The sequence below is a fragment of the Rousettus aegyptiacus genome, unplaced genomic scaffold (genome assembly GCF_014176215.1).
Source record: "Rousettus aegyptiacus isolate mRouAeg1 unplaced genomic scaffold, mRouAeg1.p scaffold_m13_p_7, whole genome shotgun sequence".
Classification (NCBI taxonomy): domain Eukaryota; kingdom Metazoa; phylum Chordata; class Mammalia; order Chiroptera; family Pteropodidae; genus Rousettus; species Rousettus aegyptiacus.
The window spans coordinates 70496228-70509486 of record NW_023416310.1 but is presented as its reverse complement, the minus strand read 5'-3'; the positions used below and the strand labels follow the sequence as shown (position 1 = coordinate 70509486).

At 68.7% G+C, this 13259-nt stretch overlaps 1 protein-coding gene across 1 annotated transcript; it reads right to left on the bottom strand.

Moving 5' to 3' along the window:
- Positions 1-2849: 2849 nt before the first annotated feature.
- LFNG (LFNG O-fucosylpeptide 3-beta-N-acetylglucosaminyltransferase) lies at positions 2850-12495 on the bottom strand. The gene is made up of 8 exons (XM_036224389.1): positions 11947-12495; positions 7647-7695; positions 7052-7151; positions 6798-6951; positions 6614-6699; positions 5964-6129; positions 5456-5541; positions 2850-5237 (listed from the first exon to the last, which is right to left on the bottom strand). The coding sequence occupies exons 1-8, from the start codon at positions 12373-12375 to the stop codon at positions 5171-5173; spliced, it is 1137 nt and encodes a 378-aa protein (XP_036080282.1). The 5' UTR covers positions 12376-12495; the 3' UTR covers positions 2850-5170.
- Between the last annotated feature and the right edge of the window lie 764 nt (positions 12496-13259).

The following is a 13259-nucleotide window of genomic DNA, read 5'->3' as shown; positions in this document are numbered from 1 at the left end:
CAGGACACAGCCCAGGACGGCAGGTGTCCTGGGAGCCGCATGGGGACGGCGTCGAGGAAGGACGGGCTCCACATCGGAGGCTGCGAAAGGCCAGATTCCAGAACGGCGGGACGTGCCCAGCGGGCGTGGCGACCTGGACACCAGCGTGTCTCAGACAAGGACGGGTCTGCTGAGGCCTGACAGATGACTCAGGAGAGCGTGGGAGAGGCCGCGGGCGGCCGGGGCTGCCTCTGCTTTCGAGGTGAGCTGCAAGGCGGAATAGCGCCAGGGGTGGCGGGGGCGGCCAGCGTCTGCGTCTGCGTGTCTGGGGGTCTAAGGTGGGGCGCAGCATGCTGGAAAGGCTGAGGAGAATGACCTCGTGGGCAGGAATGGATGCAGGGGAGAGGGGACAGGTGACTGGTGGGGCGAGGCTCCTGAGGGGAGCTGGGACCTAGGCTGCACTGGGGGGCCGGCCACGGTCGGGTGCGGATCCCCCACTAGCCTGCTGATGAGCGCACTTGGGCAGGGAGTCGGGTGGGCGGAGGGGCTCATGACGTAGGGAGCCTGGAGAAGAAGCAGGGAATGGGGACAGCAGAGAAGGTGCCCGTCCTAGCCACATCCCTGCGTCCTCGATCTCGGCCGACTGCCCACCCACGCCTCCCTGCTCCAACGTCGTGGTCACAGCTGACCCCCGCGGTCACTGGGAGCTTGCTGGAGATACGGGCTCAGGCCGCCCCCAGCCCACTGGGACTGTGGCTGGGTCCCCGACGCTCTGTGGCCACCAGCCCTGCCCTGATCTCCCACCCTTCGAGGGCCTGGCACCAGAGCTGGGGGACAGGACAGCGGCAGGGTGGCCGGCAGTGGCTCAAGCTGGTTCTCGATGCTACGCGTGTGGGGTGAGCCACACAGGGGTAAAGACGTTAAGATTCGTCATGTGAACTTTCAAGAGCAAGCGCGGGGCTGCGGGGCGGCTCTGTGCTCCCTGCCACACGGGGGCGGGGACTGCGCCCCCTAGACCCAGGCCGCGGTCCTGGGAAGGGCGGACTCAGGCTGGGAGAGCAACCACCAGCTGCGGCCACCAGCGGGCGCCCGAGCCTCGCCCTGGGTCGCGCTGGGTCGTATAGGGAGGGGTCCGGGCATCCGGAGGGGGCAATAGGGAACGTTTGGGGGGAGCGGCGACAGCTCTGAGCTTCCACACCTGGTGCGGTAACACATCTGGGCCGCCTCCAGAGGTCCGGTGCCTCCTAGCGACGTACCGAGCACCTGCTCCGTGTCCGGCCCTGGGTTCAGGTGTGGCGTGGGGAGGGGTCGCCTCCAAGAGCATTCATCGGGCTGGGGCTGGGGTGGGCAGATGGGGCTGGGGCGGGGCAGCGGGACTGGCCAGCCGGTCTGGCACACAAGAAGCCGAGGCTGGCCCCAGCCACCCACTCCCCTTCTGAGCCCAAGCCCGGAGACGGCGAGACTGGCCTCGCACCTGAGGAAGGCCCTGGGAGCCGCTGCCGGTTGGGCCAGGTGGGCGAGGGGCCTGGCGACCTGAGCTGCCTCCCAGCCCCAGCCTTTCAGGCCCCCTGATCTGACGGGAGCCACCTCCACACCTTTGCCCGGGCTGGGCTGGGGCCCGGAGCACCCTCCTCTGCCCACAGCACCTCTGCAGGGCCTTCCTGCTCCAGCTGAGACACCTCTTCCGGGAAGTCGCCCATGATGGCCCAGTTGAAAGGGTTTGTTTAAACCGATGAGGGAGGGGCTCCACCGGGCCCCTCCCCAGCCCCTCCCAGACTGGCCCTTGCCTGCCTGGCAGCCGGACGGGGCTGGAGGCCCAGCACCAGCGGCCCCCAGCGTGGAGGTTTCACCTTTTTTTGAAAGCCCACGACTGACCAGCAGTTGTGGGGGCACCGGGCAGGGCCAGACTGGAGATGTGGAGCCTCTCCACCCAGCCGCCAGCCCAGTGCGTGGGCCGGGGCGACAATGCCACCAGAGGGGGGTGTGGCCAGGTCACCTCTTCCCAAGCTGCCTCCTGGGGGGGAGGGGGGAGCTCCTCGCAGTCCTGACCTGGCGGGAGGAACAAAGCCCCTCCCGGACTCGCTTCCCCTTCTGAGGATGGAGAGCCCCCCTCAGCTTCTCCTTTCGAGGAGGAGACGGCCGTGGGCTACCGGCCTGGGCTGCTCCGTGACGCTCCCCGACCCTGAGCACCAGCAGCTCAGCTGCGTCTCATCTGCCCCCACTTCTCAGACGGAGAAGTCGAGGCTCTGGGAGGGCAAGGCCTCCTCCCGCCCCTGCTCGGTGGCCCTCAGCTCTGCTGTCCCCTGCCAGGGCCCTCGCCCTGCCCTGGGATGGTTGGGATGGCCCCAGCTCCGACGAGGCCTCCACCTGCCCGGGGCCCCACCAGCTCGGAGGGGCCGATGCCAGCTGCCGGAGGCGGCACCCGGGCCCTGGGCCTGACTCAGGCTGCCGGCTCCTCTGACTCACCCTGGCAGGAAGGGGGCCCGTGGCCTCTGCCCACACTCGGCGGCGGTTCCGCTGTCACTTCCCCTGCACCCTGACGAGACGTGGCCACCACCTCCGGGCACGGCACGCCGTGGGCGCCGAGATGCCCGTGTGGTGGTGGGGCCCCCCTTCCTTCCCCGGCCCCAGTCCCTGCCCACACCGCCCTAGCGGGCAGCTGCTCCCAGGCCTTCTGGAACCCACTCTGCTGACTCGGACCCGTCCAAGGCACAGGGCGTCAGACCCTGGCCAGCGGCCCCCAGGCCAGGGCGGTGAGGAAGGGGGTCCCCATGCCCCAGCCTGGGGAAGCCGAGTGTGCACGCATGTGACTGGGGGGGGTGGCATTCTGCCCCTGACAGGGCAGGGCGGGCACTTTCAAATGAGTTTCCTTTTTTTCCACGTTTATTAGCATTTATTAGATGCTGAGATTACTCCTGGCCACGTGTCTCCAGTCTCTTCTGGGACATCTTTCTCTCCTGGGCAACCTGTCTTCTGCTTTAGGGATGAGCTGCTTTTTCTAGTGCAATTGGCTCAGCGTGGCGGGGAGCTCAGGCAGCCGTCCGCCCCCTGGCCAGCGCCCAGCGCCCAGCGCCCCTCTGCAGTTCTGAGCTCTCTTTGGGCCTCCGACCCTGCGTCCTGGCACGCCTACCGACCCCACCGCCGCTAGGGCGGACCGACACCTTTGCATCTGTGGACGGGCAGCCGTCAGGCACCTGGTGGCTTTCCAGCTGTGCGTGCCCTCGGTGGCCTGGGCGGCTGCATGAGCGTTCTCAAAGTGGACGGGCATGAAGATGCAAAGCTTTGGCTCTGCGTGATTTTGTGGGGATTTCTGGGTCAAGTGACTAGCAGACGATTCTCAGAAGCTGCCTCAGGCCGCTTATAGAAAGAGGAAGTCAAGCGATAGCTTTCTGATGAGTGGAAGCCGGGCTCAGAGTGCCCCAGGCCCATGGCTCCCCGCTCTCGCCCCCCAGGCTGGGAGCAGGGCGGGGCCCCCAGGGAGGTCACAGGCAGAGTGAGGAAGAGGAAGTGAGGGCTCCCAGGCCACAGCCGAGGGGGCAGCCAGGGGCTCCCCCGCCCGGCGCCATGTGGGGAAGAAGGAAGGGCCCCAGGAGGAGCTGTTCCCTGAAGAGAACAGGGCAGCCGGAGCCCCCGCCTGCCCGTCCAGGTGGGCGACGGGCCCCAGCCCTGCAGAGGGGCGGCCGAGCAGGGCGGGACCGAGCAGGGCAGGACAAAGGCCCGCCCGGCCTCTGGGCTTTGACCTCTTTACCACCCCAGCTGCCTGCCCTTGGGCATCGCCCGCTCTGAGCCTCATTCTCCCCGTGTACAAAATAAGACAAAAATGTGGCCTCTGCTGGCACGTGACAGGGATGAAGCCAGGTAGGGAGGTCCCAGGAGGTCCCAGGCCACAGCAAATCCCCATCCTCCCCGCCAGGCCCGGTTGGCACAGGCCGAGGCTGTAAGCCTCAGGGCCCTCCTTGGGGGCACCTCAATCCAGTGACCTGACGGTACGGCCGTGTCCAGGGCTGGCTGTGCCTCCCTGGCACCTAAGCGTAGCTATTTTGATCCCAAGTTCCCTTCGCAATAGTGGGTGTGAGGCGTCGCTCCTCACCTCCCCAACACGAGGGCGAAGGGCTGAGTTCCCAGCCCCCTGGAGCCACCTCGGACGGACCGACCTGCAGCTCGGGCTCAACCTCCAGCCAAGACCCGGACCCCTGGGTAGCCCCAAAGAGCACCTTTATTCGCAGCAAAGGACGTCACCATAGCAACCACACTGCAATCCCTGAGAACTTTTCCCTTATTGTTCACTTTCCTAACTATGTCTTTGCAGAAAAACAGAAGACGGAGCACAGCCCCGGGCCAGGGGTGCCCCGCCGGGCCGGGGAGACGGGGCCGATGCCGGGGGCGCGGGAGGGGCCCGACGAGGGGACACGCGAACACACGGGTGTCCGGCGTCAGCCACGGGGACGGTCCCAAGGCGGCGTCTGCTGTTCCAACCCACAGAAGAGATACAATAACACCCTGCCCTGCTCCCCCAAAACGAAGACAAAAACACCCTACTTTTACCCGCCCCCTTTTGAAAAACAAGCACAGTAAAAAATACTGTCACGATATTTACAGACACGCCCACTATGGGCGACTGTCTCTCTGCTTTGGAGAGTAGGTTAAATCTCAGCTCTGACTCCCCATCTTGGGGAGACAAAGAGAAGACCCCCACCCAGAAGGCTGGGGGAGCCACTGTCCAGCAGGCCACGTGGCCACTGGGGGCTCGATGGGGCCACTGGACCCGGGCAGGGGCTGGACCACCCCTGCCCGGTCCTCGACTGTCCCAGGGCTCTGCGGGGCATGGTGAGTCGCCGCCCAGGGCCTGCGCTCAGCGGGGACAGGGAGGCCCCTGCACATCCCTGCGGAGCAGCCCCTGGTCCCCACGCGGCCAAAGCCCGGCAGCGATAACACAGAACGGCCCTCAGAGTGACCCGTGACATCCAAGCCCTTGCGGGGGACACAGGCTCCGAGCCCGGGGAGCGTGGAAAGGCAGCCAAGTGCCCTCGCCTGCTCCTCGGCGGGCGGAGCTGCCGGCCGTCTGCTACGCAGGCAGGCACGCGGAGGCACGCCCTGGGGAGCCTCCGGGGACCAGGCCACCGTGCCACTACAGGGTCCCCGGGCCCTTTGGATACCAGGGGCGCCCAGGGACGGGTCTCAGCCAAGGCGGCTAGAAGGCAGCAGCGTGAGGACACCAGGGCGTGTCCGGGTACAGGCGGCAGTGGACAGAGCGGAACCTGTGGGACAGAGCGGGGGGCTGGTCCGTGTGGGGCGAGGGCGATGAGCACCCGGCTCCGGACCCGCAGCACGGGGCGCCCTGCCTCCTTGCCCTAAGCAGGGTCCCGGAGGCGCGCTTCAGGGTCCTGCTGCCTCGTGGCGGCCAGGTCTAGTTTCACCAGGCCCCCAGGGGATGCTACTGAGCCCCCGCCCCCAACACCTGGGCCTCACTCCTCACCTGGACGGGTCAGCCTCCACCGAGAAGGGCCCCTTAATGTGGACGGAGTTCCGCTTGTTTTCAAACATGCCGTAGCTCAGGGTCACCTGTGTGGGCGGGGCAGCGTGAGGCCGGCGGGGCCCCAGTGCCCCCAGCTCTGCCCAAGGCTGGCCCTGCGGCTGGGCCCGGGGAAAGAGCCCCCGCCTCGGACCACGACGCGAGGCTGACGAGGCAGGGGCAGCGCGCCCCAGGAGTGAGGCCCACGGCGGGGCCTCGACTGGCCGGGTCGAGTCGAGAGGACGCCGCTAGCGCAGGAAAAGACCCCAACGGCGCGGAGCAGGCGAGTCGGCCGATGACAAGAGACGGGAAGATGGACGAGAGGGTTCGAGGGGGTCCGTGCCGGCAGGGGAGGCGGCATCTGGGTGGCGGCCAGCGGCGGGGCCTCACCTGACCTCCCCCCGCCACCCGGCCCGACCCGGACCCCCCTCCGCCCGGCCCGTCCCGTCCCGGGCCGCCCCGGCCGGCGCACCTGCTTGTGGAGCTCCGAGGCCGGCACCTGCTGCAGGTTCTCCAGGTGGGAGTGGAAGAGCCCGCTGCGGATGAGCGGCACGCCCAGCAGGGCCTCCACGATGTAGCCGATGGTGCAGTCGTCCGGCAGCCGGATCCGCTCGGCTGTGCTCAGGAAGTGGCCCCCACTGCGGGAGGGAAGGGCCTGCCAATGAGCAGAGGCGGGAGCCCCGGGCCCCCTGGGAACCGGGCAGGACCCCACCAGGCAGAGGTCACACTCAGCCAAGAAGCCGGGCTCAGAGAGGAGGGGGACGCGGCCGCGGAGCAGGACCGGACCACGTCTGCGTCTCCCGCGGCTGGCGCTGCTGCAGGCAGCTCCCCACCGCCCTCCCCGGGCCCTGACACCGCACCCTCCTCGGTACCAGCCTGGGCATTTTCTGCCAGTCGAGGGTTCCTGGGTGCAGCAAGGGGTCCTGCCCAGTGGCGCCTGGGCCTGGCTGCTCACCCCCTCTGGTGCCTGCTGGCAGGAGGTGGGAAGTGCTGGGGGCTGCGACTCAGCCTTACGTGCGCGTGAGGTGGGGGGCACCTGCTGCTGGGAAGGCGAACGGAGCCCGGCCCCACTTTGAGGGGACCTTGGGGCCTAGGGCAACCTGGCCAGTCAAGCAGACTCACCTGGCCCACGGGCTCATCTTCAGGGCCAGCCCACGGCTGATGCAGAAGCCGGCGCCACCGGTGGCAAACCAGAAGTGGACAGGACGCTGTGGGAGGGGGAGCGTCGTGAGACCCCCCGGCCCAGGCTGCGGCGACCCCCTCGGCCCCCGCCCCGCCAGCTCGGGCGCGTGGACGCACGCCTCACCATCTTATTCTCGCCGACCCTCTCCGTGGCCTGGATGGGCCTGTCCAGGCTGGGCTTGCCGATGTACACGTCCTGGGAGTGCGGGTAGCTGGCCAGCAGGCGCAGCAGGGCCCGCACGTTCACGTAGTTGTCATCGTCCACGTGGCAGAACCACCTGGGGGTGAGCGGGGCCATCAGGGGCGCCAGGGGGGGAGGGGTGTCCCGCCGTGCGAGGGGCGGGCGTGGCTGGGGCCCCCGGCCCGGCCGACACTCACTTCCTCCCCGACGCGATGAAGTGGTCGTACTCCACGGCCATCTTGCAGGACAAGGCCTGGCGGCTGTGGGCCGCCGAGCAGTTGGTGTTGACCGTGTTGCCTGTGAGCAGGGGGAGGGGGCTGTGATTCGGTCGGCGCTGGCGCGGAGAGGGCGGCCTGGCCTGGCGTCACGCGGCAGGCCCGTGGGAGCGGAGGGCCATGGAGCGGGTGGCCGTGTGTCCCAAGGCTCCTTGCTCCACGCCGTGCCCTGCGGCGGGCTCCCGCTCGGCCCCTCTGCGGCGTGGACCCGGCCTGGTGCTCGCCGCCCCCGCCCCGCCCCCCCCCCCCCCCCCCCCGCCGGGAGCGCCGCCCCTGGCCATTCAGGCGGTTTTTTCCCAGCACCGGCCACCTGTTGCTCAAAGGGGCCGGGGAGCTGAAAGGGCCTCATTTGCATGAGAATCGGGGGGCCGAGTGGTGGGGCGGGGCGCTGTGCAAACCAGTTGAGTAAAATGCCCTCCTAGGCCCGTGGCCTCGGCAACCTCCCCGGGAGGGGGGAAGATGGGGGACGATTTCCTCCTGGGAGTGGAGCCCCCCCTTCCCCAAGTCCAGGGCTCACCCGTGCGCCTGGCCAGTGCCTCGTCTTCCCCGTCGGTGAAAATGAAGGTCTGGAAGGAGAAACGCGCCCTTGTACAGGCAGCCCCGTGCCCCCGCCCCGGCCGCCCGCCGCAGGGGTCCGGCAACGCCGCCTCAGGAGCCCCCGCTCCCCACCCCGCTCAGGCCCCCTGTGCACAGAGCGGGCCAAGGGCCCAACCTGAGTGGAAGCAGGGCTGGGGCTTCTGCAGACCTCACCCCCCGTGTCGACAGCTGGGCCCAAGGTCACCCGGCAGCTGTGCAGGCACGAGCCAGGTGGGGCGCCCCGCCCACCCGCCAGGTAACCGGCTCCAGGCCCGCCCTGCGCACCTGGCGGGGCACACACCCTTATTGACACAGCCTGGGGGGGGGGGGACAGAGGGCGGTAGGGGGACAGGCATTGGAGGTCGGCTTTGGGAAGCCAAGTCTCAATCAGCAGAGGACAAAGGCCTGTGCTGGGCGGCCGCCAAGCCCCAGCGGACAAAGGGCCGGAGGGAGGATGAATCACCAGGCATTGTCCGCCAGCTTTGTCCCAGGCCGCGGTCGGGGGGCGCCGGGCCGGCCTTAACTCGGCCAGTGTTAAGCGGGAGTGGCCTCGCTGCCCATTACCATACAGCTGGCCTGGTTAACTGGGCCGGACTGGGCGCGCGGTCCAGAGGGCAGGGGTGCAGCCGCGGCATGCCGTCCATTGGGCTGGGCCCTCAGGCCAGCACCCCTGGCTGTGTGGCCCGCGGGCAGGTCACCTCCTCTGAGCCAAAGCAGCCACCGCTGTTCTCCGGAGACGCCGACGGTCCTTAGGGGTGAGGCGGGACCCCGCACGCGCCCTGGTGCATGGATCCGTGCCCCAGGCACTGCGCGGCCCAGCGCCCCGTGCTGCTGCCAGGGGAGGAACCCAGGCTCCAGGACGGGCCTGGCCAGAGCCACATCACGCTCCACCTGCGCCAGCACCGGGCCACCCCTGCCAGGATCGCCCTGCGAGGCGGGCAACGGGGCGGGGCCGGGAGACGCCGGCGCCGCCTGGGCCGGTCGGCACACGGCACACGGGAGGAATGTTCCTTCCTCTGCCCGGCACACCCAGCGCGTGCCGCCTGGCACACCCAGGCATGGCTGAGTGCATGGCCTGGGCCGCGGTGGGGTGCGCTTGCGGCGCAGGCCATGGGACCCCCCCATGTCGCCTCCACGCTGGGCCTCGGTCTCCTGCTGTGTACAGATGGGTCCCAGGGAGGACCCAGCACGTGTGAGCTGGAGCACCATGCACACCCAGGGACCCAGGGACCCACCTGGCGTGCCCGCCCGCCCCTGGGCAGCCCCGGCCCCTTGCCCACCTGGACCCCAGACCCAAACACAGCTGCGAACCACAGGCCTAGAGCGATGGGGGCGGCGGGCTCCATCTGCACCCTCCGCACACATGCACCCCTCCTTCCAGAGCCTGGCAGACACCCCAAGGCAGCCCGCACGCACAGACTCGCACCCAGCCCCCCGCCCGCTCCCCAGCACCCCAGCCCAGGAATGCCGTGGGAGGCCGAGGCCAGCCCGAGCAGATGCCCTGCCACTGCGCTAGGAAAAAAATGCTTTCTTAATGAGATCAAGCGAGGCCTGTTCTCCATGCTTTGGTGGTGCCCTAAAAACCCGGCCCAAGGCTACGGAGATTAAAGTCACCTTTGTTCGGGAGAGCCAGGCCCCGCCTGGAGAGGAGGACTCGGGAGGGCAGGGCCGAGGCGGGGAGGGCACGGGCCTCCTGTCTCCCCACATCAGAGCCACCAGCCGAGGGGACGGGCTGCTCAGGCGCCGCCCCGCCCGCCGCTCACAGGTCGTTTCCCGCTCTGAACAACGGGCGTAACAGAAGCTCACCTGTGCCCGGAGCGAGCGCCCTGGGTGCGGGCACCGTTACCGCCTCGCGTACTGAGGCCGGGCAGGGGCAGCCCCTGGCCTGTGGCCACTCCTGGCGGTGCGGGCCCAGCGGGGCCATGCCTTCCAGGGTCAGAGACGCCCCCAGGCCGCTCGCCACATCCCCGGCAATGGGTCTGAAGGAGGAAGAGCTGGGCAGCAGAGGGGGGTGGGGGGGACACCCACAGGAAGCGGCATTGTTCCTGGGGCTGCGATTCAAAGAAACACAGGATGCCCAGCTCTCCGCCAGCCATTGTGGCCGCTGCCACAGAGCAGCCTGGCCCACTCCTGCAAGGGTGGGGGAGGGACGTGTGGGCCGAAGGCCCAGCCCCTCATCCTGGACTCCAAGGGTCCTCCTGGGGTGGCCCTATGACCTGCCCCGCAGCCACCCCGATTGCTGGAAGTCTCTCATGCATCCCCCTTGCTCATGCTCATGGTCCCCACGCTGCCCTTTCTGGGCATTTTCGACTCAGTCTAGCTCAGATGGCACCTCCTCCAGGAAGTCCGCCTGCCCCCGCGTGGGTCAGATGCCCACTCCCGGCTCATGCAGTCTCTCTGGGCTTCCCCCGCCGCAGCCCTGACTTCCTCGGTTCTCCCCTCCCGCCCCCCGGCAGAGCCGCTCTGAGTCACTGTGCACAGGGCTGGCACAGCAGGGCCCTCTGCTGCGGCGGTTCCCAGGGCCCCTCCCCCCACAGCATGCCATAAGGGGGGCTCTTGCTTGCTGGGACACATGAGCTGACGCTGGGGGCAGGGCCTCTCCTGGGTGGGGTCAGCTGGTGAGAAGGGAAGCTGGGTGGCCCCCAGCCTGACTCCGAGTGCTCACTGGGCTCATGCCCTAGGCCTCCGGGCTCAGCCAGCGCTTCCACCGTTGGATAGGAAATACTTCCCCATTTCCGAGATGAGGAGACTGAGGCTCAGTGAGGTCCTAGGTCTGGTCCAAGATCACCCTGTTTGGCTGGGACTGGTACCCGAGACCCCCCGCCACAGCCCTTCTGCTAGAGAAAGCCCTCAAAGTCCACGAAGAGAGGCACTGGGAGCTGGTGACAGCCCAGAGGGGGCTGAACACTGTGGAAGGTCACACAGCAGGGAGGCGGGGTGGGGGGAGGGGCCTGGCTCAGGGACAGTGCCCCAGAAGGACTGTCAGTCAGGGGTGTGGGGGGGCCACAGGCCCCTCATCTCCAGGCAACCTGAGTGGCCAGAGCCCGCGGCGGTTCCCATGGAGCGCGTAGCTGCACACAAGAGCCCGGACGCCTTTCTCGGCTGGAGAAAGGGGCTTTGTTACCTTGCCGGCACTGGGAATCCTAACGGCCCAGCCGCCAAACAAAACCCGGCCTGCGGCCCCCTCCCGCTGGCTGGCTGAGCCCCTGGGAAAGGCACGACGCGTTCCCAGGACACGGCCGTGGGGTTCTCAGGACCCCCTCCCCACAGCGACAGCAGACGGGACCCTGCCCCCTGGCCCTCGTCATGACCTCGGCAGGGCCCTGCCCCAAAACCGAACTCAGTGGGGCCAGGAGGCCCCAGGCTTTGAGGGAGGAAGAGGCGTGGGGTCTTCTCGGAGCCCCCACCCCAGTCAAGCGTCCCTCACCCTCACCTCAAATGCCTAGTTACCCCTTGACCCTCCTGGCCCAGGGATGTTCCCTCCCCTGGCACGGCCCACGCTCTGCCCCTAATCAGCCCCCATCCAACCACCTTCTGCAGCCTGGAGGGAGATTTTCAAAGTGGGGTGTTTAGGAAGTCAATGGCCAGCTAGGGTGTATTAAGCAAAAGGTTCCAGACTCCAGACTCCTGCACTGGGTTGGGAGGGGGTCTCTGACAGACCCCCAAACCCAAGGCTCTCTTCCTTTGAGATGTACTCCCCAGGGCTCACCAACAGCCACCCAGCTCAAACTGCCTTCAGGAATGGTTTTCCCCTGTCCCATAGCAAAGGCTGGCATGGGGGAGGGGATCAGCTCTGTGCCCAGGGCCCTAACCCTCCCCCTGCCACCCTTCCACCTCTAAGGAAAGAGTCTTTCTCCTCAGGGAAGCTTCAAAGCCCAGGTGGATGCCCCAAGAATCTGCCTTGGGGAGGTTTAGGGACAATGACGCCCTATGAATGTGCCCCAGCGTTTGGGGGGCAGGAGCACCAGCACTAGGCGCTGGGGCTGACGGTCGGTCAGCGCATACCATCCAGGGCTCTGGAAGTTGGCTGGGGATGGGTCCCCATGCCATGCTTCCACGACTGTGCAGGGAGAGTGGCCCTGCCAGGAAACTGGACTCGAAGGGGGTGGACTGGCGTCACTGCCCGCACTTATGCCCAATGGCTGGACAGAGATGCAGCCTGGTGCTTACTAGATACTGCCACCAGCTGGACAAGACCGAGCCCCCTACCCCGCCCACCCGCCAAGGCCGCGTGGGCTCACCATCTCCTTGTGGCGCGAGATCCAGGTCTCCAGCAGCAAGTCGAGGCGCGCGCGGTGAAACTTTTTGGTGGTCTTCACCGCGATGAAGACGTCGTGGGGCGAGAGCGGCTCCGCCTGGGGCCGCGGGTGGCCGTCGGCGGGACGAGAGGCGCCCCCGGGCGGTGGGCCCGCGTCTCTGCGCGCGCGGGTCAGCAGGCTGAAGTACTCAGACAGACTGTGCACCTCGCGGGCGAGCGCCGCGGGCGCCGCCGCCGCCCCCAGCCCCGGAGCCGGAGCAGCCCCCGCGGGGCCCGCCAGGCTGCGCAGCGCGCGCCGGCCGCGCTCCGCGGGCACCGGGGGCGGCGGCGGGTCGGCAGTGAGCACCAACAGGCAAGCGAGCAGAGCGCCCGCCAGCGCCAGCAGCAGGCGTCGGCCGCAGCGCTTGAGCATTGTGGGTGCGCGCTGCCCGGTGCGCCCCGCTCCGCGCGCGCTGCCCGGTGCGCCCTGCCCGGTGCGCACCGCCTCGCACGCTCGCGCCGAGCCCGATCCCGGGTCCAGCAGCGCGACCAGCGGGACACCGCCAGCGCCCCGCGCTCTTAAGCCTCGCCTCCCTGGCCCCGCCCCCGGGGCGGGACCGACGGCGAGGCCCCGCCCCCGCCACGCGCTCACTGGCTCCCGGGCGGGGCCTTGCGCGCGGTTCGCCGCCCAGACCCCGCAGCGCCCACGTGGGGCCGCGGCGGGGGTCTGGGAACAGCCCTGAGGGCGCCGCAGACCCCTCCCCCTCTGCTCACGTGCTGGCCCCGCCCCGCCCGGGTCGCCCCCCGCGGGCTGCAGAGGGGCGTGGGGCTTTGGGCAGAGCCTGCCCGGTGGCGCTGAAGGGGAAGCCGGGGCTGGCCAGCGCCGGCGGGGACTGCTCGCTGGCGTCTGGCACGCGGAGGGGCGCGGCCTCGGCGCGGTGACCGGGATTCCGAGACAGGGACCTTGGGCTCAGTAGTCCAGCCAGGGATGTCCTTATTTCCTCGCTGTGCTCTGCTCCCCAAGCCTGGCCTCCTTCCCATGGGATGGTGCAGGACACGTAACCCGGACGGCGCCTGAGTGGACCTGAGCGCTAGGTCCGGGGCAGCCGTTGTAAATACCGAGGAGGAGCGTAGCCGCTTGAGCCGCAGATAGGGACGCGAGGTTCCAGCGAGGAAGCACCTGTCCCAGATTCCCCCCACTCCCGCCCCAGCTCCCGACCCAATTTCCTCGAGTCCCGGCTCACCATCAGGGGTTGGTCCCCCGAAATCTTTCAGGCGCCCCGTGGCGGGGAGAAACTAAGGTCGCCCCACCCCGAG